The following is a 26,001-nucleotide window of genomic DNA, read 5'->3' as shown; positions in this document are numbered from 1 at the left end:
TCTTGGGACATCCCCAGTATTTTTTGGCCTTTGAAGGCAAATATAATTGAGTGGTAATATGAGACGCATTCTCTTTTCCTCTGCATGCCTCGCTCAATGGGTTATGGAATATTGAAGTTCAAAGTAGGCACGGTGAACGTGTTATTTTTTCTTTCTCTTCTCCCTTCGTGGTGATTGCAGTGTGAAAGGAATTTAGTGAAATGAGGAGCTGAGGAGATTTTATTTGGATGGAAACTCCGGCCCATGGCTTACCTTGACCCAGCTCGGCTCAAGATTTGAACAAACAGCTCAGAAAAACTATAAGAAAGGTTTCACCCTCCAATGAAAGCAAATTATGGAATAGATGAGCCGGTAATCAAATTCTTCCCGAGCCAAGACAGCAGGCCAAAGCGTAATGAAATGGAGTTTTATTATTTACAGCAGAGCTACAGTGCAGAGGGTGTGCGTGAATATCATTTACAATCATTTCCATCCATCTGTACAACAGGAGCCACCATCTCTGTGTTTCTCATCACTCCAACAAGCAGACATGTTCCAGGTTGATCGTTCCACGTGATAATAAATACAGTACAATAAGGCAATGTTTCTATTTACATCTCTTATAAAACTGTACAGGAGAACAGACAGGCAGATCTGTATCAAGGTCTGTCACATAATTAGAGTACCTTTAAAATACAACCACTTTATTTAATAGAAGATAAATAATAGCTAGATTTTTAACCACTGCAAAAATAGTAAAATATATGTTAGTGCAGAGAGAAAGCCTCTCTTTCCCATCCCTTGTTCACCCCGCTTTTGTGTGTGCATCCGTCTTTTTAGGAATGCGCATGCTATAATTATGGGAGGCCTTTCATACAGTAACTTGAGTTATTTTCTATTTTCTACTTCCTACATGCCTCAGTGTCCTGTCAGATAAATACAATGAGTATGGGAACAAAGTGAGAGCATTGTCTTTTTATATCAAACGTGGGCTCTCAGTGGTAGCCTGATATTTCCCAACATTTCACACAGAATGAGTGTGCCTGCTCCTCAAAGCTCACTGTACTGCACATTTTCTAGTGTTTCTTCTCATTAGATGCTCGCAATGAGCAATCTCCCCTTACCAAGAATTCAACACTTAATTAGCTCAGGAGAGAAAAAAATAATCAGAGCGGTAATGGGGCAAATTTATTTAAAATTGCACACAGCAGTGTGAGCCCCAGAAGAGGGTAATAGCGGATATTAAGCAGGGTTCTGGTGGTGTGAGCAGCGGTGCTGCAAAGAGTGTCCAGTATACATATCTCCCTAATCTCCCAGTGAAAACCTCGAGCAAACAGAGACCGTGCCATTACTTCTGAGTGTATTCCTGTTATACAGCTCCAGGTCCTGTCTCGGCAGTTTGGCTATTTTTATTAGCTCTAACGTAGCTGTAAATCAGCACCAGGTTAGCCACCCAGCCCACCCCAGACACATTTCTTTAGTTCCATTTCTTTTACTCCAGCCTTCCGGTCCCTAATGCTGGGCAAAGTCAACAGATAATCTGCCTTTCCCTCCTCGTGTTATTTGATCACTACTAACAAACACCCGCCGCAGTCTAAGTACAGTTAGGCTAGATGGATATGTGGCTGTGGAAATAACCCTGTTGTGTACTGGGTGTGGATGGTGCCAAGATAATCAGAAGGATTTGAGGAATGCCTCTGCCATGGCTGGACTCTCAGTTTTTCTCTGTGTCTTTGGGGAACTTGAGTGCTTTGATTGCATTACGACTTCATTACTGGGTTAGTTAGCTTTGGAATAATATTTGGAGTAGAGGAATGCAGCTCAGTGACAGGCCACACATAAATTAACATCATCTGAGTAGTGTGATTATGAGGTTAATGTAGTGAAATAAATTCATGCAGCGTGTCGCAGCTTGAATGACTGTGTGCTGCCGGGGAAGCTTGAGGGCCCACGATGCTAGTGTAGAAGAGAAAGCTACATGTAGACAACAAAAAAAGACCTAAACAGGCCCAACAATCATCAGAGAGAAGAGATTAGTCAGCCTTGTTCCTACACCATGAATCCCTCAGTCAGTAGTTCTTTTGTCCCAGAACAGTGCACAATTAAAAGTTGTTCTCTTATCAGGGGTCAAAAATCTGTGAGAAAATGGGATTGCAAAAGGAGTAGAGGAAATGGGGTTTGGAAGATTGAGTCCCCTTATTATTTTGCAGGCTCCCATGTAGGACGCTAGGCTGTCTATGTGTAATCCTGCCCTTTTAATTGTCCTTTGGTGGTGACATCACCATACCCAGTGCTACCTTCTCTGTGACATCAGGGTCCCTCGTCGATGCTGGTGCCCATGCATTTCTGGATGGTCACCCTGCGGATGGAGGGCTTGGATGTCAGCTCTGGCTTGGGAGGGAACTGCTCCATCAGGACCCGCAGGACTGAGTCCATTTTCTGGTCCATCTGATGGACCTAGATTTAACGCAATGACAAAAGACAAACAGGTTTGGTCAGCTGAATGCCTCCAGGATAAACACTCTGAACATAAGTACAGTGTAGACCTGCATTACAAAACAAAGAATGTGACTGAGTTTGTGCTTTCGTTTCTTATCCATCGGTGTCTTTAATATAGTTGCCATACCAATGACAGAGCAGCACAGGATATAATGACATGTTAGTCTGCCAGTCGCCGTCTACCTGCTAAAGCCACTCATTATAACACACACACACACACACACACACACACGCACGCACACACACACACACAAGCCGCTGTTGCTTACATGCTCTCCCAACTGTAAACACAGGTGTGTCACCCAACAGAGACATCTCTGACAAGGCTCAGCCAGTCTAACCATAGTGTGAATACAGACGAATGGCTCCACCTGAGTGATGGAAGTAAACAAACAAGAGACTGCCTGGTGACATGCAAATACAGCGAGGACATCTGCATATGTACACACCCAGACACACTCATATACAGTACACACTCACAACCACAAAAAAAAGGTGCTGAAACTTGCTGCACACAGGCTTCAAAGGGATTTTCTGCATCTTCACAGCCTTGGCCTTGGTTTTACTCTGTACTCTCTGTACTTATCTAGTACACACACACACACACACACACACACAAACACACACACACACACACACACAAGTACACACACACACACACACACACACACACACACACACACACACACACACACACACACACACACACACACACACACACACACACACAAACCATTATCCTCTGATGGCTCCTATGGCTTCAAGAAACCAGGGAAAATGATAAAGATGGCGCTTCTTAAAGCCTAAACAGCAAATTACATCAAAGAGCCATAACATCTCACGCACCAGGCAGAACGGACGGATTCAGACTCCTGTCTCTACTAGACACTGATAGCGAACAACTCTGGCCCAACTGCGGTATTTCTGGCAGGGCACAGTCAGATAGTTAACATCAATGGCATTTTCATAGGCTTAAGGGTATGGCCCCTCTTTCTCCCCATCTTTTAGTGTGTGTGCCTGATGGCCAAGACATTTTTATGGCAGAGCAGGACATTTAGCAGCTATTATTGTTGTTGAAATATGAGCCATAATAGGAAGCATAAATCTGAAATATCAGAATGTGTCACTGAAAAGAATGAAATCACATCACGGCACGCCAGTGACCATAATTTATAAACAACTGAGCATTGTCAAAATGTCGGACGAGCATTAGAGTCCAGACAAATATATTAGTTTTGCTTTTTATGCCAGCAAACATTGCTGTTGTCAAGTTTTTATTTGGGTCAAGTTTTTAGATCTCATTACTATAAAACTTAAAATTTAGAGTTGTGTACATCTACAGTTAAAGATAGCACAGACTGTAAACTTTAAGGTCATGTGTAAGGTCATATGCAAGTCCACTGGATTCTCAAAGCACTAACTTTTTTCTCATCAGTTAGTTGTAAATGTTATATTGCTCTGAAATATACTGTATAATGGAGCAAGTAAAACTTTATTTTGACCATTTTTTTACTGAGGTTCACTGATATTTCACCACCTCAGTACTTTCCTCTAAGATTGTACCATGACCTAAATAGTTGTGCTAAGTAGACGAAGCACGCGCTGGGCCCGGAAGAAGCTTAGAGAATAATAAGCTATCATAAACATGTTGGGCATTAATCTACAGACTTATCAACATTCTCGTTGGGGCTTAAAATGGATGAGGAATTCCTCCTGCTGTGTGTCTGAAAGGAGTGGTTCAGGAGGCTCACAGAGAGAGAAGAAAAACAAATTAGACAGCGTGTTGCAAACACACAACACTTATTTATTGCCACTAACTATGTGTATGTGTGTGTTTTCTGGGCATGGCTGTGGGTGAGAGATGCAACGTTGAGAGGGGGAGATTGTGCAAGTGCATGTTTATTAATGTGTCACTGAGAGCTTATGTGCTGCGCAGGATTAGAGACGAAATACAAGAAGGCAGGAAAAATAAAAGAAACAGCTTATTGTTTGACAGCTGAACGTAATTAGGTGATCCTGTCAGAGGTGATGACTCACCTCACAGGTCATTTCTGAGGGTGGGGTTTGTGCTGTCCGTTATGCAAAGATCCTGTTATATGAGTCCTACACTCAGTGCTGGTGAGCCTGCTTGTGACCGCTGTTCCTCTTTGCTATTACACTTTATTCCTGTGTTTGACATACAGTACCGTATGTTGTCATGATTTGTAAGACTTGTCATTTTGTCATATTACATCATTTTGCAGTGCTTATGACAGATGCTGAAATGATTCTTACAGTTATTATATGGCCTTTTGTATTTCTTTAAGCTGAAAATTACATATAAAATTGCAAGTAGCCATTGGAGCTGATAAGTTTACATGAGATTCTCTAAATTGGCATTTACTGTAGGGCTGTTCTAATGGGAAGGGTGTTTTGTTAATTTGTCCACCCTGTGTTGTGTGTAAATGCTGGGGTTGGGTGTCACCACTGCTGTGTCATAGAAACGCATGTGATCCAGTGACAGGTGATGCTCCAGCTGTCCCCGACCCTCCCACTGACCACAGACAACACATGGGACAGTCACAAACAGGCCTGACCCTTCAGCAGTAGGGGTTTCCCTGAACCCAGACAAGGTCCCTCTGACTAAGTCCACTCAGAGAGAGAGGGACACGTGTCCAAGTGTCCAGTGCTTTTACCTACAGTCGCATTATGTACATTAAGTTTTTCACTTTAGTCAATTCAAGAATATTTTTAAATGAGAGATACCTTTCTTTCTGTCTTTTCTTATCTCTTTTTTCAAATTACCTTTATTTCCTGACATAAGGAATGCAGATGTAGTACAGCACACAAATACAGCATGTAGAAAATAGGCACACAAATTTTTCATTTAAAGAAAGATAAGTCTTTTTTGGAGTCACTGAGGATACTATGTCTCTCAAAACATTGTCATATTACTTTTGTTTTATCCAACCAAACAAGAAAAGCAGAAAATCCTCACATCTGACAGGCTGAAAAAAATGAATATTTTGTATTATTATCTCAAAGCATTGAAATATGAAATGGGTGAGATGGGCAATGGGAACAGAAAGGGATACTGAATAAACAGGCAACACAGGTACATTGTGTTACAGTAGATTTGATCTTTGTCCTATCCTTCATTAAATACAGTCACTGCAATGGAGACATGAAGCATGGGGACAACGGTGGGGAGGACACAGAGCTCCTGTTCACACAGGAACACCCTTCCTGAACCACCTTCCTGCCCTCCCTTGGGACTGTTTGTCCGTTATCTGGTACACCACAACAAACACAGAAGCATACAGGACAAACAAACACACATTACATTATTTGCACATACTTGTTTATACTGCTCTGCCATCACCTAGGAAACAACAAACAAATGAGGAGTAAACGACGGACCACATCCTTGTCAGGACATTAACTGTGGCCATAGAGCTGTAGGCAAGAGGGCAATAATGGAAAATTAATAAAGACCCAGTGAGAGTAAACAACTGAGTGACACCACGGGGTAAAAAGTCACCATGAGCCTGAGTGACAGTTTGTCCTGTAAAGTAAACTAAAGGAATAATGTGAATAGCTGGTGTAACAAAATTCTGTCGCTCAGAATAGAACAGAGGTGCCTTTTCCAATCAGGTTATATTACGTATGAGGACTCATGCCAAAATCACGAGAAGATAAGATGAAAAAACACAGATACCATCAACTTTATTATGCCTGCAGGACACTTTTTTCTCCGACACAGAGGCTGCGGCACAGACGGTAATAAAAGCAGTCAGAATGAAAACAAGAACAGACAATAGCACATGTCAGGCATATATCACGTCATATATAGAGATTTGACATGGGCTTGCCTCATAAAACCTATAGGAGACTTACAACAAATGCTGGGTGGCCAAGTGTTGTTTAAATGCACACAACTTTCTTTCTTATTCTATTGAAAATGCAAAAGTTTCCAGAGATGCAGCATATGTCGGGGTGAATGTTGTGAAATGGGTATAAAATGATGCATGAGACAACTGGAATATAAAGCATCAGTGTCTTGGGTCTGAATATTACACGTTGTGCAAGACAGAGCATATTTACTGACCATACTGTTTGAAAATTTACATTTTCTCTAAGTTTTAAGCTACCTGCAGAGAGATTCAAGGGGGGACAGAGTTCAAGAGGTCAACTTCTCTCCCTGTCTGTCAGAAGAGAAGAGAAGAGAGGAGAAGAGAAGAGAAGTCTGCTTTACTATGAATGTCATGTAGAACTGCGATCCTTCATTCACAGACAATCCTCACAAGCTGGCCGGTGCTGATAGAGCAATTCACACTGCCATCTGTTGGGGAGTTATAAAGCCTGGAGAAAAGCTTGGGGCTGCTATCGCTGCATTCTCTGATCCGTGCCAAACTCTACCATCACATGATTACTGACACATGGAGACATGACATGCAAGAGGGATATGAGATACTGGATGAGGTAGAGTGAGGGAGTGTGTGGTAGCTTTGACATGTAATGAATGGTAATTGGGAGTTGTGAAGTGGTGGGGCTTATTCAGCATGGAAAACATGGCCTGTATATACACTGTATAGTGCAGTCCTTTGAACATTCAACACACGGAGACCGAGCAAACAAAAGCACAGGGACTCATAAATAGAGACACATTTACCTCCCCTTCTCGCTCTCCCTCTCTGACAGTTACCTTGAGGAGGACTAGGGAATGAAAAGGAGGAAAGAGGAGTGAAAACAGAGAAAATACAAGGAGAGTAGAGTGGAGGAGACAGAGGTGCAGGACTGCCAGGAGGAAAGACTACCAGCTCCTGGAATGTCTTGGCATCTGTGTCCAACCAGGCCGTGCTATTCAACAAAACAAGATTCCTGTCATTGAAATGCTCTCAATCGCACGGAGACAATGGAGGCAGAGCCGGGACAGAAAGAGAGATAAGACGAGAGGAAAACAACCGCACAGGTCACCGTCCTTGCATGCTGTAATGAATGCATAATGGGTTTTCCCATAACTGTGACCTCAAAAGGCCTCCAGCTCCAACCTGTGTAACACCAGACAATTTTAAAGCCTCATTCTTTCTCACCTTTGTTATGACTGTGCCTCCTCATTCAACATTAGCATGACTCACATGATTTGTAAAGGAATTGTTTAATATCCCACTGGGGCCTTTTGAATTACAAAACAGGGTTTTAAAATGGTGTTATAGTTAAAACAAAAAATATCTAATGTCCTTCACTTTCATAGTTTTTGTTTTGTTCTTACTGAAATCCTTTTCACTTCTGTTAAATTATTTTCAGTCAGCAGAACAGAACTTTCACTGGTACAGTCCAGGCAGAAAACATTTGCCACACTTACTCAAGACAAGTTAAAAACCTCTGAGCAACAGTGAAAACAGCAGCTCACTCCAAATACACCAGCAGTTAAAGGTACCCAGTGGAGTTTTCTTGTAATGTTACACTTACATTCACTGTTTCCTACCAAAACACATTGTGTGTGTGTCTCCATTTCCTCACTAATAAACCATTTTCAAATACAGTTTTCAGAAATATATTTTGTATTTACATCCATGTTCAGTGGCCCACTGTCTTTTTCCTGATTTTTGGCACATTGCTACATTTTTTGGAGCATTTCCACCACCGACTGTAAATCAGCGGAATAGCGCAAAACCATTGCCAGGAATGTGTATCGCAGAATGCACGTGGTTCGCATGAGATACAAAAAAAAAAAAAAAGAAAGAAAGAAAAGAGAGAAAAGGGTCTCTTAACTCTTAAAACCATTGCTCCCTCTTTTCACAATTTATTTTAAGAACTTAAATTCTGCCTATTTAAGAATAAATAGGCAGAAAAAGAAGCAATTATAATAATAAGCAAAAAATTAGTAACATTGCTCAAAAAGGAAAACTTTTTGTTTGTTAATTTAACCTCTAGATGTAAAATGCTAAGCTAAGCTATGATCCAATTCAGAAAAGGAGAACCTTTTTAAACTGTTTGCTAAATCAGTCAGATCCTCATTACTGCTTACACATAACACACAGTAGACATAACTAAAAATTCAAATCAATAAAACCATCACTGATCTTCAAAACAGTATACCTCTGTAACGTCAATTAAATAAATCAGCTTTTCCCTTTCTCTTGCAGAATTTTGGGCCCCATTGTTTTACAGCTCACACCTTTATTGTTTTGGTTTCCTGTCAATCCACTTCCTGCTGCAGCAGGCATCTGTGTTCAGAAAAAAAAAAAAAAGCTCTGATGAGGACCAGACTAGATCTAAAAAATATCAGACTTACATTCATCAGGTGTCCAGAAACATGTTCCCAAAAGACATGTGCAATCATCGCGTAAACTTTTTAAATTGATGAAATAGCTTGTTCCACTGCCTTCAGTAATGTAAAAATAATGAAATTCCACTAAAACTCAGATGCTGGATGCCCTTATTTCCTGTTTGTCAGTTGCCGTCTTGAACAGACCATAGGTTAAAACCACTGTTGTGTTATATCAGTTTGCAACAGCAAGCAGAAAAATGTCAATTAACCTAAATCAAAATGTGTTATTATGTTAAAATAATCACACAAATTAGAAATGTATGTGTACTTATCCAGTGAAACATGGAAACCAGAATGGTCGTTTCTAGTCATTTCCCATCCCTGTTTCTGTAAATCCTACATAATAGCTCGCTACAGCATAGGGTCAGCTCAGGTGAATTTCTCTGCCTCTCCATAGATCCCCTGTGCAGCTCACCCGGACTGCCATGCCTGGTCTTTGTGTTTCACCTACACACACGCAGACACACACAAGATCCAGCGTTTCTCTCTTAACACAATGGACAATGCAGAAAAAGCAACAGAGGGTGTACACACTGGCCTCGCTGGTGGGCCAATAACAAGCTAGCATTACACAGAGGTCATCATTATCATCACTATGACAGGGCTGCATGAATGGAGAATGGAGATCAGGGGTGTGGGGAGGAGGGAGGCGAGGGACGGAGAGGCCAGAAAGAGAGAGTAAAGGAAGAGGGAAATTAAAAAAAGGCAGAAGAAAAGGAAAATAAATTTGAAAGCCGGAAAAAAAACACTGGTGGCTTTTGTTAACACACACACACACACACCCCACATTAAAGCAGGAAAGCCAGAAGGCCACAGTGGTGCTGATTTTGTCAAAAGAATAAACCAAAGTTTTTAAACTTTACTATATTGAGGGAACTTGCTATAAATCAAGATTGTCATCAAAAATAATAAATTCCACACAGCTGCTCCCAGGTCTATTTTCAGAGCAACATACACACCCCCATGAGAAGTGACATTTACATGCCACAGCACACCACCATTATTTTTTATGGAAAGTCACTTGAAGAAGTTTGTGACGTTAAGCAGTGATGCTTTAATTTTGTGTTCACTTGACCTCGTGCTGCATAGGAATTTGTTAGGGATGGGAATCATTCTAGTTAGTCCACACATTAGTTTTGCATCCTCCCCTTTACTGACATATCAACATGAACGAATCCCCGACTCCACTGGTCTGTGCTTATGACTCTCAAATAGAGAAATCATGTGTGGCAGCTGTTCTGCAAACAGTATTACATTTCTCTTAAATTGTCTGCAGTTTTTAAGTAAACTCAAGGTAAAGGAGAGGCAAAGCAGGTGCATAATCACGCTTCATTTAATGAAATTTGTTTGTGACTTTTAAGACTGGTCAGTGAGTCATATCATTACTACTTAGTGGCTGAACGTGGTTGATGCAAAGTGTATGTTTTACAAATTAACGTCTTTTCTCAGTAACTGAATTTTTAAGATTTAAGATGCCTTTTTGAGCTTACACTTTCCTACTCTCTGACAAAAATCTGTCATTCTGTAAATGTCATTTTCAATTATTCAGCTTTAACTTGAATTTAAGGTAAGTGTGTGGAATTTGCTTCAGAGACTTCTAGCTTGGGAAACACATATATAAATGCACACTGTACTGTGTGCACACAGAGCGGCCTTGGCTTTAAAAGCGAAGTCACTGAATTTATATAGCACATTTAAAAACAGCCTGAGCTGACCAAAACACTTTAAAATGTTCAAAGAAACCTTGTAAAATAAAAAATCTAAAAACAAACCACAGAGATATACAGTGTAAGGAGAACAAAATACAAACAGAAGAGAAGACGTATAATTGTTTTATGACCAGCACGAGCTGGTGGTTAAGAGAGGCCGGAGGAGAAGATGGATGAATAAATGAATGGATGAAAGATGGAGGAGAGAAAGGAGAGGAGGACAGTAAGGCAAACTTCAAAAGGCTCTGGTGGCCTTTATTCAACAGTTTGTTTTTGCTGCCTTGTGATTGTGTTGACTCATCCTCCCGGTTCTTTCATTTTTGAGGGGAGGGGAGGAGGATTGTGTTCAGTTTCTGGGCCTGAACCATGATTATGAAATGTGATAGCATCTCATTATTGGTGTGTTTGTGTCACTGTGTGTTTATATCAGCTTTCATGAAAGAGTGTGCAACTTTGGTAATGGCTTTTGGTTTTGTGTGTGTTTGTATATGAGACTGCATGAATGTGAAGCTGTGTTGTTATTAGGTATTATTAGTCATTTGTATATTTCAGTAGTTTCAAGCTTCATATGCTCAGTACAGTAGACTTTGTGTGTGTGGTTTTGTGTGTTTGAGTTCAGGCTTCCCGCTGTGACCCCAATGTAAAATTCCATGACTTTTCCAAGACTTTCCACAACTAAATAGGAGCACTTCCAGGACCTTAAGACATTCTTCCTTTCTGGTTTCTAAAGGGCTTAACAGTCTGTTTTCCATACAGATAAAGAAAAGCAGCTGAAAACCACCAGCTAATGCAGCGAATGTGTGAAACTGTCTGTTATATTCATGTGACCCATTTGTAAATTTGTTCCTCAGAGAATTTATTAATCCTTAAATTTTCCTTTCTTGAGTACACCTCTCAGACGCTTGTGATGTTACAGAAATTCCTGTATGTAGCAATACAGCAAATAAAGCTATAAGGCAGCATCCTCAAAGTGTACACTTGATAATACTTCACATGAGGTGACCTGGGGTCATTCTTTGCAAGTTGATTGAGAATAAGAAAGATGGAGAACAAGAAGGACAGACTGCGTGAATGAATCCTAAACCAACGTGTCAGCTAGACTCAAATTCACTAACCCAACGAGCAACCAATCCGCTCCACCAGTGGCCTCAGTGCCAACTGGAAAACAGAGCTAGCCCAGCTCAGATTCACCACGGGCCGGGCCGCTGCCAAGGAGAATGGATTCACTTTTAACGCTGGCAGATACAATATGTTCTTTGTATTTGTAAAAGCAGGAGAAAGGGATGGACAGAGAGAGCGGGAAAAAGAGGAAGAAGAAATGAAGGGTAAGGCTAGAAGGGAGTGGTGTGGATGGGTTGCTTCTGGACTGAGAGAAGGAGAAGAAAGAGGGAGTGAAAGAGGGAAATGGTGGTTATGTTTTAAAGAACAGGAAACCAAGTGAGAGCACCTGATGCACATGATAAGTATCAAGGGCTGCGCCACGTGCCGCTAAACTGCAGCCAAAGCTCTTTTCTGCAGGGATGGTGGTGGTGGTGGTGATGGTGGTGTGTTAAGGCGGGGGGGGTGCGTACCGGCTAATCTCTCTTCTGAGTCGGCGCGCACTCAAAGCTGCTTTTGTTTCTGAGGGCTACTTTCACGAGGACGTACAATCCCCCACGTCCACTCCTCCCCTCCTCCTCTCTTTCTCCTTTTTATCTCTCCGTTGTTGGGAGCACACTCCTTCTCTCTGAAACACTGTGGGTGTTTTATTTGATTTACTGATCATTCTGTTTAGACATGACTGTGACTGCGCTGTGAGAGAGAGAAAGTGTGTGTGTGTGTGTGTGTGCATACGTGCATGTGTGCATCCCCGTGTCATAGTGTAGGTATGTGTGTGTCCATGCACATATGAACTTGTGGGAAACACTGATGGTCTTTCATGTTGTAAGAAGGTTAAAAAAAAAACAAAAAAAAAACAAAACAGAGTCATAAGTCAAAACAGCCAGAGAGAGTGTTGGGTGAGGGAGAGGCTTTGATGTCACGTTGGAGGTGCATTAGCGTTTTTCACATTGAGAGATGTGAGGGCCGGGGAAGTGTTACCGCAAACAAAATAAATGTTCAGCATAAACAAGCCAAAAGAGATGAATTATGAAAAGGCTGCCGAGAGATGAAGCTGCAGTCAGCTCAGAGGAACATGGGTGCAAGGTTCGCTCCCCTGAGTACAGGAATAAACATTTTGTAAGTGAGAATATGTGAGTAGCTACATTGAAAACATGATGAAAATATGCAACGCAAATACCAAACATTATATATTTATATAGACTTGAATAAATCTCAGTTTTTGTTTGTAATTTTTCTGTTTAAAATTGAACAGGAAAAAAATGAATGAATATCACATATCAAATGGTAATAATCTGGCTTTGGTGTATGATTGTGTTTCTATTGTTCTATAAATTCAATTCCCCATCATAATTTGTCAAATGTTAAATTATACCTGTGAAAGGGCGGAGTGGAGCCAATGTTTGAACAAATGAGAAAATACAAAAACAAACTCAAATGTCCATTATCCTCCATTACATGTGAAACCCATAAAACAAATCGCCATCTATCCATAAACACTTCAACCTCCAAACTATTTCCAGGAAGCAGTCACCATACACACACAGCTATTCCAGTCCTGTGACCAAACCGAGAAAAGCACTCAAAATGGTTTTTAGCAAGTAAAGTCGAGTAAACACAGTGGGGGGTAAGGAGTGAAGGAGGGAGGGATGGAGGAAAGCAGGGTGGAGGGGTGAGAGGAGAGGGTGGTGGGGAATAAGCAGTTGCCTGCTGGACCATTTGTCCTCAAAGACAGCTGGACATGATCTGCTCCTAACTGGTCCCCAGTGTGAAGGCCCTCATGAGGACAGAACACGGCCACAAACACATTTTAATACTCAAGATTTACATTTAAAAAAAAAAAAAGCAGAGTAAATAAAGAGTAAAAAGAACACAAAAACATTCGTCTGACACTTGAGAATTTTGTCATGTTTCAACACACAGGCACATAAATACATAAATATAAACATATGCACACAAACACCCCCCAAAAAATGTGTACTTGTACACACACACACACACACACACACACACACACACACACACACACACACACACACACACACACACACACACACACACAGAGTTTCTAGTTATTTAAGGCCTCTTCTCCTCTGGGAGATTTTCAACACATCCAATGATGCAAACACTAATATGCCTTTATGGTGGGCTCTAATTTTGGAAGACGAATAGTCGTCACATGACTCAATAAGGACAGTTTGATTACATTCCTCTGTCTCCTTAGAGCTAATAAACAGCTCAGAGACGCGACACCACCCCACATTTCATCAGCACGGCAGCGATGACTCAACGGGACTGAACGGACTGCTGCGCCTTTGAATTACTCACACTCATCCATTAAGAAGCAAAAACACACACGCACACAAACGCTGATATGCACCTCTACAAATATGAAAGGACAGTGGCACATGCAACACCAGTTACCAAAGGTAATAAGTCAGTTGCCTTGTCCTTGTTATTGCATATCTGTGCGTTTATCTTTGCACTACAGCAAATGGGTGTGTTTACCAATGCATGACCATGTGTACGTGCACATCGGTAAGCCATTTTTGAGTTTGCATCCAGGGTGTGGCCACGCATGGGTTCACACAGGGGAGTCTTTATAAATGAGGAACCCCCTGCACCCCCGCCCCACCCCTCGCCTTCTCACTGCCAGCTGCCACAACCACCAAATGCCCCCCAACCCCTCAAACACACACAAACACACACACAATCCACCACCATGCCCCCCCCCCCCCCCCCCTCAGCCCCCCCCCTTCTGTGCCAGGCTGTGGTGGCAGCCAGCGTGGCATCGTCAGTCACCGGGGAGGTGCCATGTTACTACGGCCACTGCTGTAGGTCGGCCACACTGTGGCTTTGTTCTCGTCATCAATAGGCCAGTCAGCCTGATATTATAAATGACAAGGGGCGTGCCAGCACTTTGGTCTAGGTTGAGGGGGACTATTGAAACGGATACTAATGGCATCGTGCACCTCAACAACACAAACTATTTTGTTTTCTGAGGACCTAAAACACTTATATATGATATATACAACTGTCGTAGCAGTGCTTAAAATTTTAATTATGGATTCATTTTTTTCAATAACTATTTAGTCAGTATTGGAAAATACACATCACACATTCACTGAGGTCTTTAAATTGCTTGTTCCATTTGTTTAACAAACAATGATTGATTTAGATTATATAAAACAGAAGAAAGTGGCAAGTCCTCGCATTGGAGAAGCCAGAGCCAGTTTGCTGATGATGATGATGATTATTTCATGCTCACCTATTTGTTTTACCATTAAAACATGACAATTATTAGTTACTGGAAAAGATCACAATATTTTCTAAGCTAAACCGTTCAATATCTGAAAAACTGTCTATGATGTCTGAGCTCTATGGTGAGAAACAGTGTCAAAAGGCAAAACATGCAGTATCAGTGGCGTCTACATCAAGCATTCAGAAAGCATCCACTGAGGTATTATTCATTTCATTTTCCAAAAAATGATCCAAACGGTAAACCACAAAGCTACTCAGACACAAGAGAGGCCCGATACAACACATAGGCGATGTAAACAAGACTTGCCTAAGTACAGTGGAAGGAATTAAAGATGTGTGTGTGTGTGTGTTTCCCAGACAGAGAGAATCCCCCATGCCCCACCCCCCGCCAGCTGTCTGCCCTGCCCAGACAGTGGCCCTGTGCCTGGTGCCATGGCCCCCCGACGGCATGCCAGCTGATCCTTGGGTGCAGGAGTCAGCCTGACCCCAACCAACCCCCTTTTCCCTTTTAACCAGCATTAAAGCCATTATTTCAGATAGAGAGCCTTATTATACTATATGACCACAGCCGGCCTCACACACAGACAGAAAGAAGGATAGGAGGCGACAGCATAGTAAAGCAATGAGAGACAGAACAAGAAAGAGAAGAGACATCTTGTCGCCCATTTGTTTCCAAATATAGCATCTCTCCCTGTTCCACTCAGCCTCTTGTTTTTGTTATGGTGGCGTTTTTCCTCATCAAAGATGCAGACATGAGAAGCGGTGTTGGTAGGGAGCCTCGCTTCGGTAGAGATTTGTTTGTTTGGATTTTTGAGGAGTGATGTTTTGATGGCGTCTGCAAATGTCGGGGGAAGCTGGGGAGGATGATTTTGCAGACCGGAGACGCCTGGTTGGACAGTGACAGTGTTTAGAGACACGCGATTGGTCAGAGTGTTCGGGGAAACGGCAGAGAGGTCACTGGGTCTAGGGAGCTCTCAGGACTTTGCTCATTTAACCGTAAATTATAAAGAGCAGAATGTTAGAAAATGTGAATGAAACAGCTTCCTTGTGGCATTACCAAACCCTGCTGGAATGAAAGTTGGACTGGCTATTTCCCATTAAGAGTGGACAGGGATGTCTGGTGTTATTCCAGAGCCAAATTTCATAATAACTCCATCAACTCTGCTTGATGACCCTACATTCTTTCCTGAAGAACGACAGCAGGCCTGCCAGGCTCGGCAGACAAAACGAGACATGAAACTGATAAGGCCAGATGAAACTATTCCACTCATTTGGCCAGTCACCGTGGCCTGCCTAATATCCTCTGTTCACTACCTCTGCCTTAAACCTGCTACTGTATTTCGATGTGTACATGGGTTTTGAAACAATAAGATCCTTATTTACATAGTACTTTGAAAAACACAGTGTTTCATCTGACTAAAATGAGAGAGCGCAGTAAAACTGAGGCAATAAAAAATGAGGCAGTTTTAAGACTTTTAACACTGAGCTGTTCATGCTTGGTTTTCACAAAGCTTAAGGAGACAGCGAATACATTTCACTTAACTCCTCTTTTTTTTAGCTTGTATTACTTTACATCTTTACGAGTCTGAGCAATAAAGTCATAATGCGTCAGCCACAAGCAGTTCCTGTTTGCACTGAAACCACAGGTGGAGAGACAACAATCACCTGAAAAAAGCATTTAAACATTTCATAATATTGAGGGCAGATCTTAAAAGGTGTCAGTGCTGCAGAGGCCGCAACACACATTCCTGACGATGGTTCACGCTATGCCGCTGATGGACAGTTGGTAGCATGAAAAAAAGCAGAAAGACACTAAATAAAGAGAGGCTATATCAACTGACTTGGCTGACTTATGACTCTGTGAAGAAGGCATGTGATATTTGAGGCCAATAATGTCACTCAGGCTCAGCGGGTTAATATGACTGAAAGGGAGGAAAATTATAGATTAAAAAAAAAAATACTAAAAAAAAAAACAAAAAAAAACGTGTTCAGCTGGTGACTCACTATCTTTCTCTTGTTGTCGTCCACATGCAATTTCCTGCTTCAGTGCAGCCATCCGGGGTGTGTTCAGGATCTCAGGTATGCCAATAATGACCCGGGGAAGTGTGTTGGCCGCCAGCTTTACCTTGTTTTCAGCCCTCGCATTCTCTACATGGTAACCCTTATCTGATCGCCACTGCACAAACAGGAAGGTATTTAATCACAGAATCAGTAACTGCTTTCATTTTAGATATATGGAAGTGGACTATGAGAGAGAGAGAGAGAGAGAGAGAGAGAGATGCACAGCTGCCTGGGTACAATCCCCCTCACAGTACCTAGTCACTGTCATTTGAGAAGGCCAATTGCCTCTTGTCATCAGGGTAAAAGCAAGTAGTGGGGAAAGACACACATGCTAGCCCCCCCACACACTCACACATGTGTAAAAATAGAGGCCTAGTGAGCGAGCTGCTGCCGTGAATGGCCAATACAGTACTCATACCAGAGCTTTAACATCAGCATCAACAACAGAGTCATTAATTTTGATTCATAGCGCTGCCTCAGTTGAGATTTAAATAGATTAGAGAGCATGAATAAGACAATTCAGGCCTGGGTTTTGCCCGAGACAGGCTCTGTGTGACACTCGTTCTTACAAAGGATACGGGTGTATAAAGCTCTTGTACCACGTATGCACTCGTAAGCACAGATTTCTGCACATGCTAGCACACAGGCCCAATCATACACACACACACACATGCGCTTACGCCAGCACACACACTCAGACACATGTACAGGGCAAACACAGAACCATACGCCTTCTTGTCCACCTGTTGTTCCCCCCACAGCGATGTGGGACCCTCTCTCAGCTCTCCAGCCTCCAGCTGTTGGATTTGGGGCGACAGACGCACATATGTACACAGCCCCCTGCCCCTCCTCATGCCTGCTGCAAACCAGGCTGGGTATTATTTTTAGCTTGTAGTAAACAGAGAAGCCAGGCTTTCATCAAACCCCTGCCCTCCTCTCTTTTTCTCTATTTTCCCTGCCTCTCCATCTCGCACGCTCTCCTCCGTCACTGTCCTTCCCCCTCAAAGGAAGCAGTCAGGATAGATCACAGTCCTCATTTAGGTGACTGTTGATCTAGAAAAGTGGAGGAAATGTGGCCTTAGTCAGGAAATTCTGCAGGTAGCTAAATCTTTTCAAGTGCTGTGCTGAATTAACTTCTTCTATTTTTAACAACCACGCCACCTTGGCACACGGTGCCCACTGTCTGTCAGAGGGAATGAAAGACGTAAAGAGACATGTTCTGCTGCTGCCACAGTTACTACAGGACGTACTGGAAATATACAGTTATACAGTGTGTGTGCCATTAGTTATACCTCTTTTCCCCCCACTGAGTCTATTTTGGGCTCAGTAAATACAGAAAAAAAGAGGTTTGCGGGTAAATGCGAGAAAAAGAGCAAGAGGAAAATTAAACTTCCACATGTATGGCTGAGTGTTCATCACTTAAGTGTGGAAAAAAGAAGACTTGGCTAATTTGATGTTGTACAATTTTCTCCTGGGTGAGCACATGCGATGAGTAAGGAGGGAGAAGCCACCCAAGTTGGGCAACAGTGGCTGAATGCCACTCCTCTTCACAGATTGTGGTTTATAATAGTAGGAATAGCTCAGTGTCACACATGACGACACTTGAAGTCACACTATCAGTCAGCCCCAGGCAAGATGACTCAGACAGAACTAGAAGTGAAAAGACCCATGTATTCCACAGTGATCTCTGCTAGATCAGACCAACTGCTTTTCTGAAAACAAGAACAAACTTGCTGAAATCAGTGATGTTAGAACAGCGGTCATCAATCTTTTCCGAGCAAAGATCACTCTTTTTGTGATGGTAAAATGCAGAATAATGACTTCTCTTTTTGTATATTATTTTTACTGCAGTGCATTTGACCAGAATCATGACTTGTGTGTTATGTGTTATGTTTTGTCAGGAGGAAAGTATGAGATTAAAGACAATCACCTCCCAAAACCCATGTTAGTGACTGCAATAGATGAAAAAAGGAGCAACTCTTTGACCAACAGACCAAAAACAGCCCTTTTCCACCGGGTTGGGAAACCCATGCTGTGCAATGCCATGAGCAACCACTATCAGATTTTGCGATGCACGCACAGCATGAGTGATTTTCCATCCAACAGGATGGGACAATAAAAGTCATTGTTGACTTGTACAACATGTTGGAGGTACGCTGGATCTTACAGACTACAGTGAGTCTGACACCTATAGCTTTTTTTCCACCCAGTGTGACAATTTTTTCTTTTACCATTCCTCCCTGCAAAAATTAAAACTTCCTGGCTAAAAAGAAAAGTGCTGCAAATGTGCAATGTGCATGTCTTGTTTCCAGTGTTGGTGGCAAATCCATTTCATTTTCTGTTTGAAAAATCTGCTTTTATTGATGTTTTACCATTTGCCAGCTGACAAGTCCTAATGTGAAACAGGAGAAAGAGGAAGTGATCGCTTTGATTTTCTAGTGGGTCATCAATCTGAATAAAACCTCCCATCATTATTTGCAACCCTGATTTTAAACTATTCAAGAAACTACAACCATAGTTCAAAATGCATAACAACATCTCTGAGAGGTGCTAAATCTCTATTGTCTCATGATTTATATTGTCATACAACCCATTCCTTCCTCCCTCCAAACATGCTTGTGAAAATGTCTCTGCTGAATATTTACTTGAGGACACCAAAGGGCCAAAATTCACAAGAAGTGAAGCAAGTGAACACATGACCTTATTTGGATGACAAGTCGCATAATAGCTTTTTAGTGTAAGTCTGAGTAGGCCGGTGACGTTTTGTCAGTTCCAGGGATGAGTAAGCAGGGGTCCACTAGTCCCTGCTTCCTCAAAATATACCCTGAGTCAGGAGTTGGCTAATGAGACTCATCCTCCAAACGTGTGTGTGGGTGAATTCATGTGACTGAATACGTAAGTGTGTGTGTGTGTATAGAGGTTCCTGATTCCTGAAACTCATAACTTTTTCAATCACACAAACACATACAGTCTCACACACACACACACACACACACACAGACAGGGCCTTGCTTGGTGACACAGCACTAATGGCAGTGAGGGTGTATTGTGAAAACAGAGAGCTGTATGCTTTGCTGGTTCTGAACAAGGCCAAAGGGTCTGAGCTCTGATCCTGATTAACCTCTCTGTAGCCAGCCCCTAACATCCGGACCACTCCTGCCAGTACACAAAATACCTGGGAGGATGCTACAAGACTGGTGGCTGTCATGGATGTGCACGCAGAAGATAAGAGCGCTTTCAGTCACTCTCTGAGTCAATGAAAGTATGAATCAGAATGAAAAACACTGACAGAAAACTAAATCACACTCAAATCTGAAAATAAATAAATTCAAATTCAAATCTTACTCCACCAACTAGCAAGAGACGTGTGATAATGTAATGAAACTCCTTACACATCACTGATCCAGTTTATTTTACAAAGCACTGTGTTGATTTTTGACAAGAGTCTGATCACAAATTAGTGTAGGAAACCAGAGAGAAATGGTCTTTTTGTAGTACCACAATTAAAGACTATTTTCATTAGAGAAACTCATACAGTAGCTGCATATCCAGGCAGAGATGAGTAATTCTAAAAGAAAAAAATCTCCTCACTTTAAAACACAACCGCCTTTTTTTAGTTTGCATTTTCTATTTTCATTTTAGGTAATGACACTGGCTTTTACCTACAAATTTCTACAACACATTACATGTAAACAGTGCATGGGTAAAAGCAAATTTATTTTTATTGATTAATTTTGGACCTTTGGTCAAACAGATAAAAGAAGTCATTTGAAGGCCTCAGCTGGGGCACTGAGAACTTATGCTGGATAATTTCTCACTTTTTTTTTCACACCGTAAAGACAAAACAAATGGTCCTTCAATCAAAAGGATTTAGAAAAAAATAATCAATAATGAAACAACTGTTAGAGGCAGTTGTATTGCAGTGTTAGGAAAATAAACTGCAAAAATCAAACCTAAGGAGTGAGGTGGAAGCGAAACAATATGCAAGAGGGGAATGGACATCCCAAATAATCTGAAAATCTATAGGAAGTAGAGCAGGAGAGGGATTAATGTGTAGAGCAGCCTATAACATGGAGCATTCAGGCAGCTGTAATATATTTATATTTCTTCTGCCTAGTGATGTCAGACATGAAACCACAGATATTAAGCAAAAGAAACACGGCTGTGACGCAAATATAAACACCCTCCAGACCAATGGCTTCCTTCGGCTAATTGGTTGACCTCCAGTGATGGGAAGGATGTCTATCCTGTCTAGAAATATTTATAGGTCAAGAAACAAACTAGCATTGTCCAAACAAGATGTGGCTAAAAACAGCCTTTTTTTTTTTTTTTTAAATAAAATAGAAATGATTCAAACAAACACTGTAAACAGCTAATGTGCTGGTGGGAGCCCAAGTGCAAATAAACACATCAGGAAGGAAGACAGAGTGAAGGCTTTTCCGGAACAAATCCTTGTCCAAACAGAAAGACAGACAAGGGTTTGTTTGTCTCATTGGCCTCTTGACCCGGGCTTTGTGGTGGCAAACTCTGAGATTTGTTTTGGAGTTAGTAAGTTAGCCCAGCAGTTAGCAGACAGCAGTGATGGAGTGATATTTGATGACATGCTTTAACCCTGCTACCTGCTGTGGTTACTTGCGGATCATTCTATCGACTGTCCTCCTATAACCTCATCTTTCCAGCTGCTTCCAGAGTGTTCATACTACAGGAAAACTAAAGAAGACTAAAGAAGAAAACTAAAGAAGTAATCACACAGTGATAACAGAACAATCGAGACGTAATTCTAGGCTGTGATAAGAAGAAAACTGTGGGTCATTACTGAAGATACGTCACTTATCCAAAGCATGGAGATAATTCTGGTACGGTAAATATCTTTTAGGGCTATCACTCTTCAAGGTCAAAGTCATCTTCAGCATTTCAAGGGAAACAATCTCTGCAAGGCAGACACAAATACTTCACTTCAAGGCTAAATAGCAAACCTAGTGAAACCTTTTTACCCTGCCACAACCAAAATGTATTTTGTTTTAATGTAATATGAAGTTTAGACTGTTTAGTAGCTAAATGTCTAAACCCTAACACAAGAATCAATCATTAACCAAAGAAAAGTCTACTCTGAGAACATTTCAGCACTCTTTCATTAAGCCAGTTAACTCATTTGTGCAAGTAAATGAATGAAAAGGAACAAAAATCAAAGTACTGCAGTGTGGTGCATGATGGCCCGAAGGAAGAGGACAAACAGGGTTGCTTGTAGAAGATCTCCAGTCTGAATCCCTGCATCAGATGGCTCACACTGATTCCTAACTGGACACAATGAGGATGAGCTAGCGACTAACATCAGATTGTTTCAGTGTTTCCCAGTGAAGATGTCCATCTGGACAGGCTCTCATGCGCCATCCGCTACCTTGGAGCATTGTTTTGCATTTGCCACAAAGCTGTGTTCTAGTTCTACTATAACTTAAAAGTATTGAGACAAAGAATAAAATTTGGAAAAGTTGGAAAAAAGTACCACATTTGACACATTGGTATTTTTGATCTGAACGCAGTTGTTAAAGTGAATGCACAGAACTTCCTGAGCAAGGCCTCCGAAGTCCTGGACTGGAGAGTGGGATAGCATCAGGCAGCTCCTTCTCTCATCATGCTTATACTGTACTTTACGTCATCCACTCTCCTGGTTAAGTCCAACTTATTAAAATATTCTTCACATTAGATATGCATTCTGAGTAAGAATCTCAGGAACACCTTCATCCAAATGGCACGCGGATAAAGAGACTATTGTTGTAAAGGTGAAAGAATATGGACTGTTTTCACCAGGTTGAGGGATGTGCTGACTTTATGTGTGTGTTAAGAGGCCCACTATCAGATTTAGGCCTGGTCCCTCTGGGCTATAAAGCATGGTGTTGGATCACCACTCTGCTGGGGCCTGCAGAGGCTCAGTGCAGAGGGGAGAGGGAGGGATACTCACAGGGGCTGAACCAGGAGTGTACTGGGGTTTTTTCCCCCTCTGCTTCCTTTCCCACCTCTGTGATCCTAGGTGAGCTGAAAAGGGTGTGTTTTTTTCCTTTAAAGACCTACTGTTTTTCTTCATCCCTTGAATTCCCTTGGCTCACTATTCTCCTTATTTCCTGTTTAGTTCAGTTTTTCTTTCTCTTCTGACCCATTGCAATGACGCAAGTTCAATTTTTCAAATTTAAATTTGCTTTAATGACATGACTGTACTTAAGCCAGAGAGGATTGTGCTTTTTTCCCCCTTAATTGTCAAACTACTGTTTCAGACAAATTCACTTGGTTTATTTTTCATCCCATACCTTATTTTATTTTAAAAACGGTAAAACTGTACCTATATACATTCATTCCATCTACAATTAAATATCTAATTGATTACCAGCTATGCTATGCAATTGTACATAATCATTACTCTTTACAAAAATCAGCTCCAAATTTGGGAACTTAGTTGCACAAATCACTCCAAGCCTGTGAGGACATGCACTGAAAAAATCTGTCATATCATTGTATAGAAATAAGGGAGGGAGCCAAATCACTTTCCTTGTTATTTTTTCTTAATTCCTTATAGCATTAAGAAAAATGATTTAGATTGGAAACAAGTAAAAAAAAAAAATCTATGGTAGTGGAGTAGAAAAAAAAGTTTTTTTTTTTTTTTTTGCAGTGCAAAGATGTCTCCCTCTCTCTCCCTGTATCACCTCACTGTCCACCAGCTTGGGAAGCCATCAGCGAGGCTCTCTGGCTGGCCTGCGGTGAGGCAGAGGGTTATGGCTCTGGCTATTGAAACGCATGCAGACAGACGCACAGGTGGTGTTTCACTTTCAGTCCGAGGAGAAAGTGACTGACTGACTGAATGTGACTGGGCTCCCTCTGTCCTTGCACATCTGGAGTGGACTGAATGGAGGGAGGGAACGGGGAGGGGAGGGGTGTGCGGAGTGGTGAATGGCAAAAATGCAGAGACAGAGTGTGTGTGTCTGTGTGTAGAGGGCAGCATGATATGTGTGTTGTGGTTTTGATCGCTTCATTTTTGCGGATGAGAGGGTGCTTGTGTGCATGTAAAGGGTGAAAGCAGAAAGTCCACTCCAGAGAATGTTTTCCATGAACACCTCACTTTTTTTTGTTAAAGATTTTAATCTACTTCATTAAAAACATAAAAGTTTGTACAGATAGTGTTATAAGTGTTTAAGTGTTAAGAGAATATATACAAACATGAGAGTATATGCAAATCTACTTGAATAAGTAGGACTGATTATGCACCATGAACGATGATCTATCAAAAATGAAAAACTAATGGGCGTTTGTGGTTTTTGAACATTTCACATCCACTTCTTTAGCAGTTTCTGTCTTGTGAATAATGTAACTGAACCTAAAATCAATGAAGGAAAGTAAGGAGGGTAGACAACCAACAAAGTAAGTAATGATGACAGAGAGAAAATGGAAAAGAGAGTGAAAAACATCAGAAGAGCGAGATGAATAAGCAGAGAAAAGAGAGAAGGCTGGGAGTGTGAAAGACAGAGAACGAGACAGATGTTCCAGTGCTGCTGCTGCTCTGCCCAGCGAGTGTCAGTGAAGCGTGCAGCTGCAGCTCTCGGTGACGAATCATTTCCCAGATCAAGATCGGTTTAAAAACAGGCAGGAAATTTCCAGTTACTTCATGTGTATTGAGTTGATTACCTGCACAGAGGAGAGTCCAGCACTGCCTCAACACTAACAGGAGCAGTCCTTTGCGACTCTCATATACAACTCAAAAGCACTACTGACGTGCACGGATAAAGGAATATTGACACACACACCTTCTGATCACCGTAAAGCTACGTAGAAGTATCTGAACGTCATCCTAAATGATGAAAGAGAAGGAAAACTAGCTAAGATTGAAATGAACAAGATCTATCTAGAGACTCCCTTTTAGTGTGAGCTGAATAAACACATAAAAGTAATTAATGTAAAAGAAGAGTGAGCCAGGCCCTTGAACTTTATTTTTCCTGAGCTGCCTGGTGAGCAGTGTGCCGGTGAGGAACAGCCACTCTTCATTTGTGTGTGTTGGAGTGTGCTTCACAGAGGGCTACCGCTACGTTTTGCAAGGGAGGGGTCCCCTTCACACAGCTGTGCAAATCTTCCTGTGGATCATGTCTGTGTGTATGGTGTGTGTGTGTTCATTTAGGCCCCAGCACCTGTACAAAACCTCACCATCTCATCTCAGAGGCCCCCTAAAGAACTCGACACCGGGTCCTGCTCAATGGCAGCCTCACACCGCCACATCGTCCAAAAGCAACAGCGGGGCCGGGGGGCCTCCAACGCTCCTGTGGCACGTGCCTGCCGCTCCTCTAGCTCATGACCCAAGATGGAGTTACGAAGGTTTAGGGGAGGAACGACTGCTTGCTGCCCCCTGAGCCCCCCTAGGCTCTTCAGGCTCCACACTCTCTGGCCCCATCAAAGGCTCCACTGGGTGGAGAGGGGAACATGGTTGGACCTCCCGCTCATTGTTTTTTCTCTTGCGCTAGTAGCCGAGAGCATTAGTGTGTGTGTGAGAGGCCAAAAGTTAAAGGTGAGTTTGAAAGGGGAGGACAGAAAGAGAAGGGATAGGAAAAAGTGGAGGAACACCATATGTAAATTTCTGCCACGGAACAGTAAAGGTTAATACATAAATGTATGGGCTGCATCTTTTAATTGCTCCTTGTTTGAGCCATTCGCATGAGAACAATAGCTTGAAAACTTGTGAAATTTGTTGAATGAAACAAAAAATAGAGCTAATACAGGTGTACAGTCAGTCTTTAATGTTTATGATAGCCTGCCTTTTGTAACTCCCTGTTTTTACTGTTTAAGAACAAGTCATATATATATATATATATATATATATATATATATATATATATATATATATATATATATACACACACACACACACACACACACACACACACACACACACACACACGTATGTTTCTAGCTGAACAATGATACTGGGCAGTTGTATACACCCCCCTCTGTTATCAGACTGCTCAATTTCATGCCTAGGCAAGTGCAAATGATACACTTGCAAATGTTTCAAAACATCAGCATTTATATTAAACTAAACATTTACAG

General features: G+C 41.7%; 1 protein-coding gene across 1 annotated transcript in view; it reads right to left on the bottom strand.

The window, feature by feature from the left end:
* Positions 1–451: 451 nt before the first annotated feature.
* Positions 452–26,001, bottom strand: part of kcnq1.2 (potassium voltage-gated channel, KQT-like subfamily, member 1.2) — a 153,897-nt gene continuing 128,347 nt past the window's right edge. The window contains exon 19 of the mRNA XM_041038396.1: positions 452–2,436. Coding sequence (XP_040894330.1) covers positions 2,290–2,436 — 147 coding nt within the window. The 3' untranslated portion in view covers positions 452–2,289. The remainder of the gene's footprint in view (positions 2,437–26,001) is intronic.

Source organism: Toxotes jaculatrix, chromosome 5 (genome assembly GCF_017976425.1).
Source record: "Toxotes jaculatrix isolate fToxJac2 chromosome 5, fToxJac2.pri, whole genome shotgun sequence".
In the NCBI taxonomy this organism is placed as follows: domain Eukaryota; kingdom Metazoa; phylum Chordata; class Actinopteri; family Toxotidae; genus Toxotes; species Toxotes jaculatrix.
Note: the sequence above shows the minus strand (reverse complement) of the source record. Positions and strands in the feature narration are given on the sequence as shown.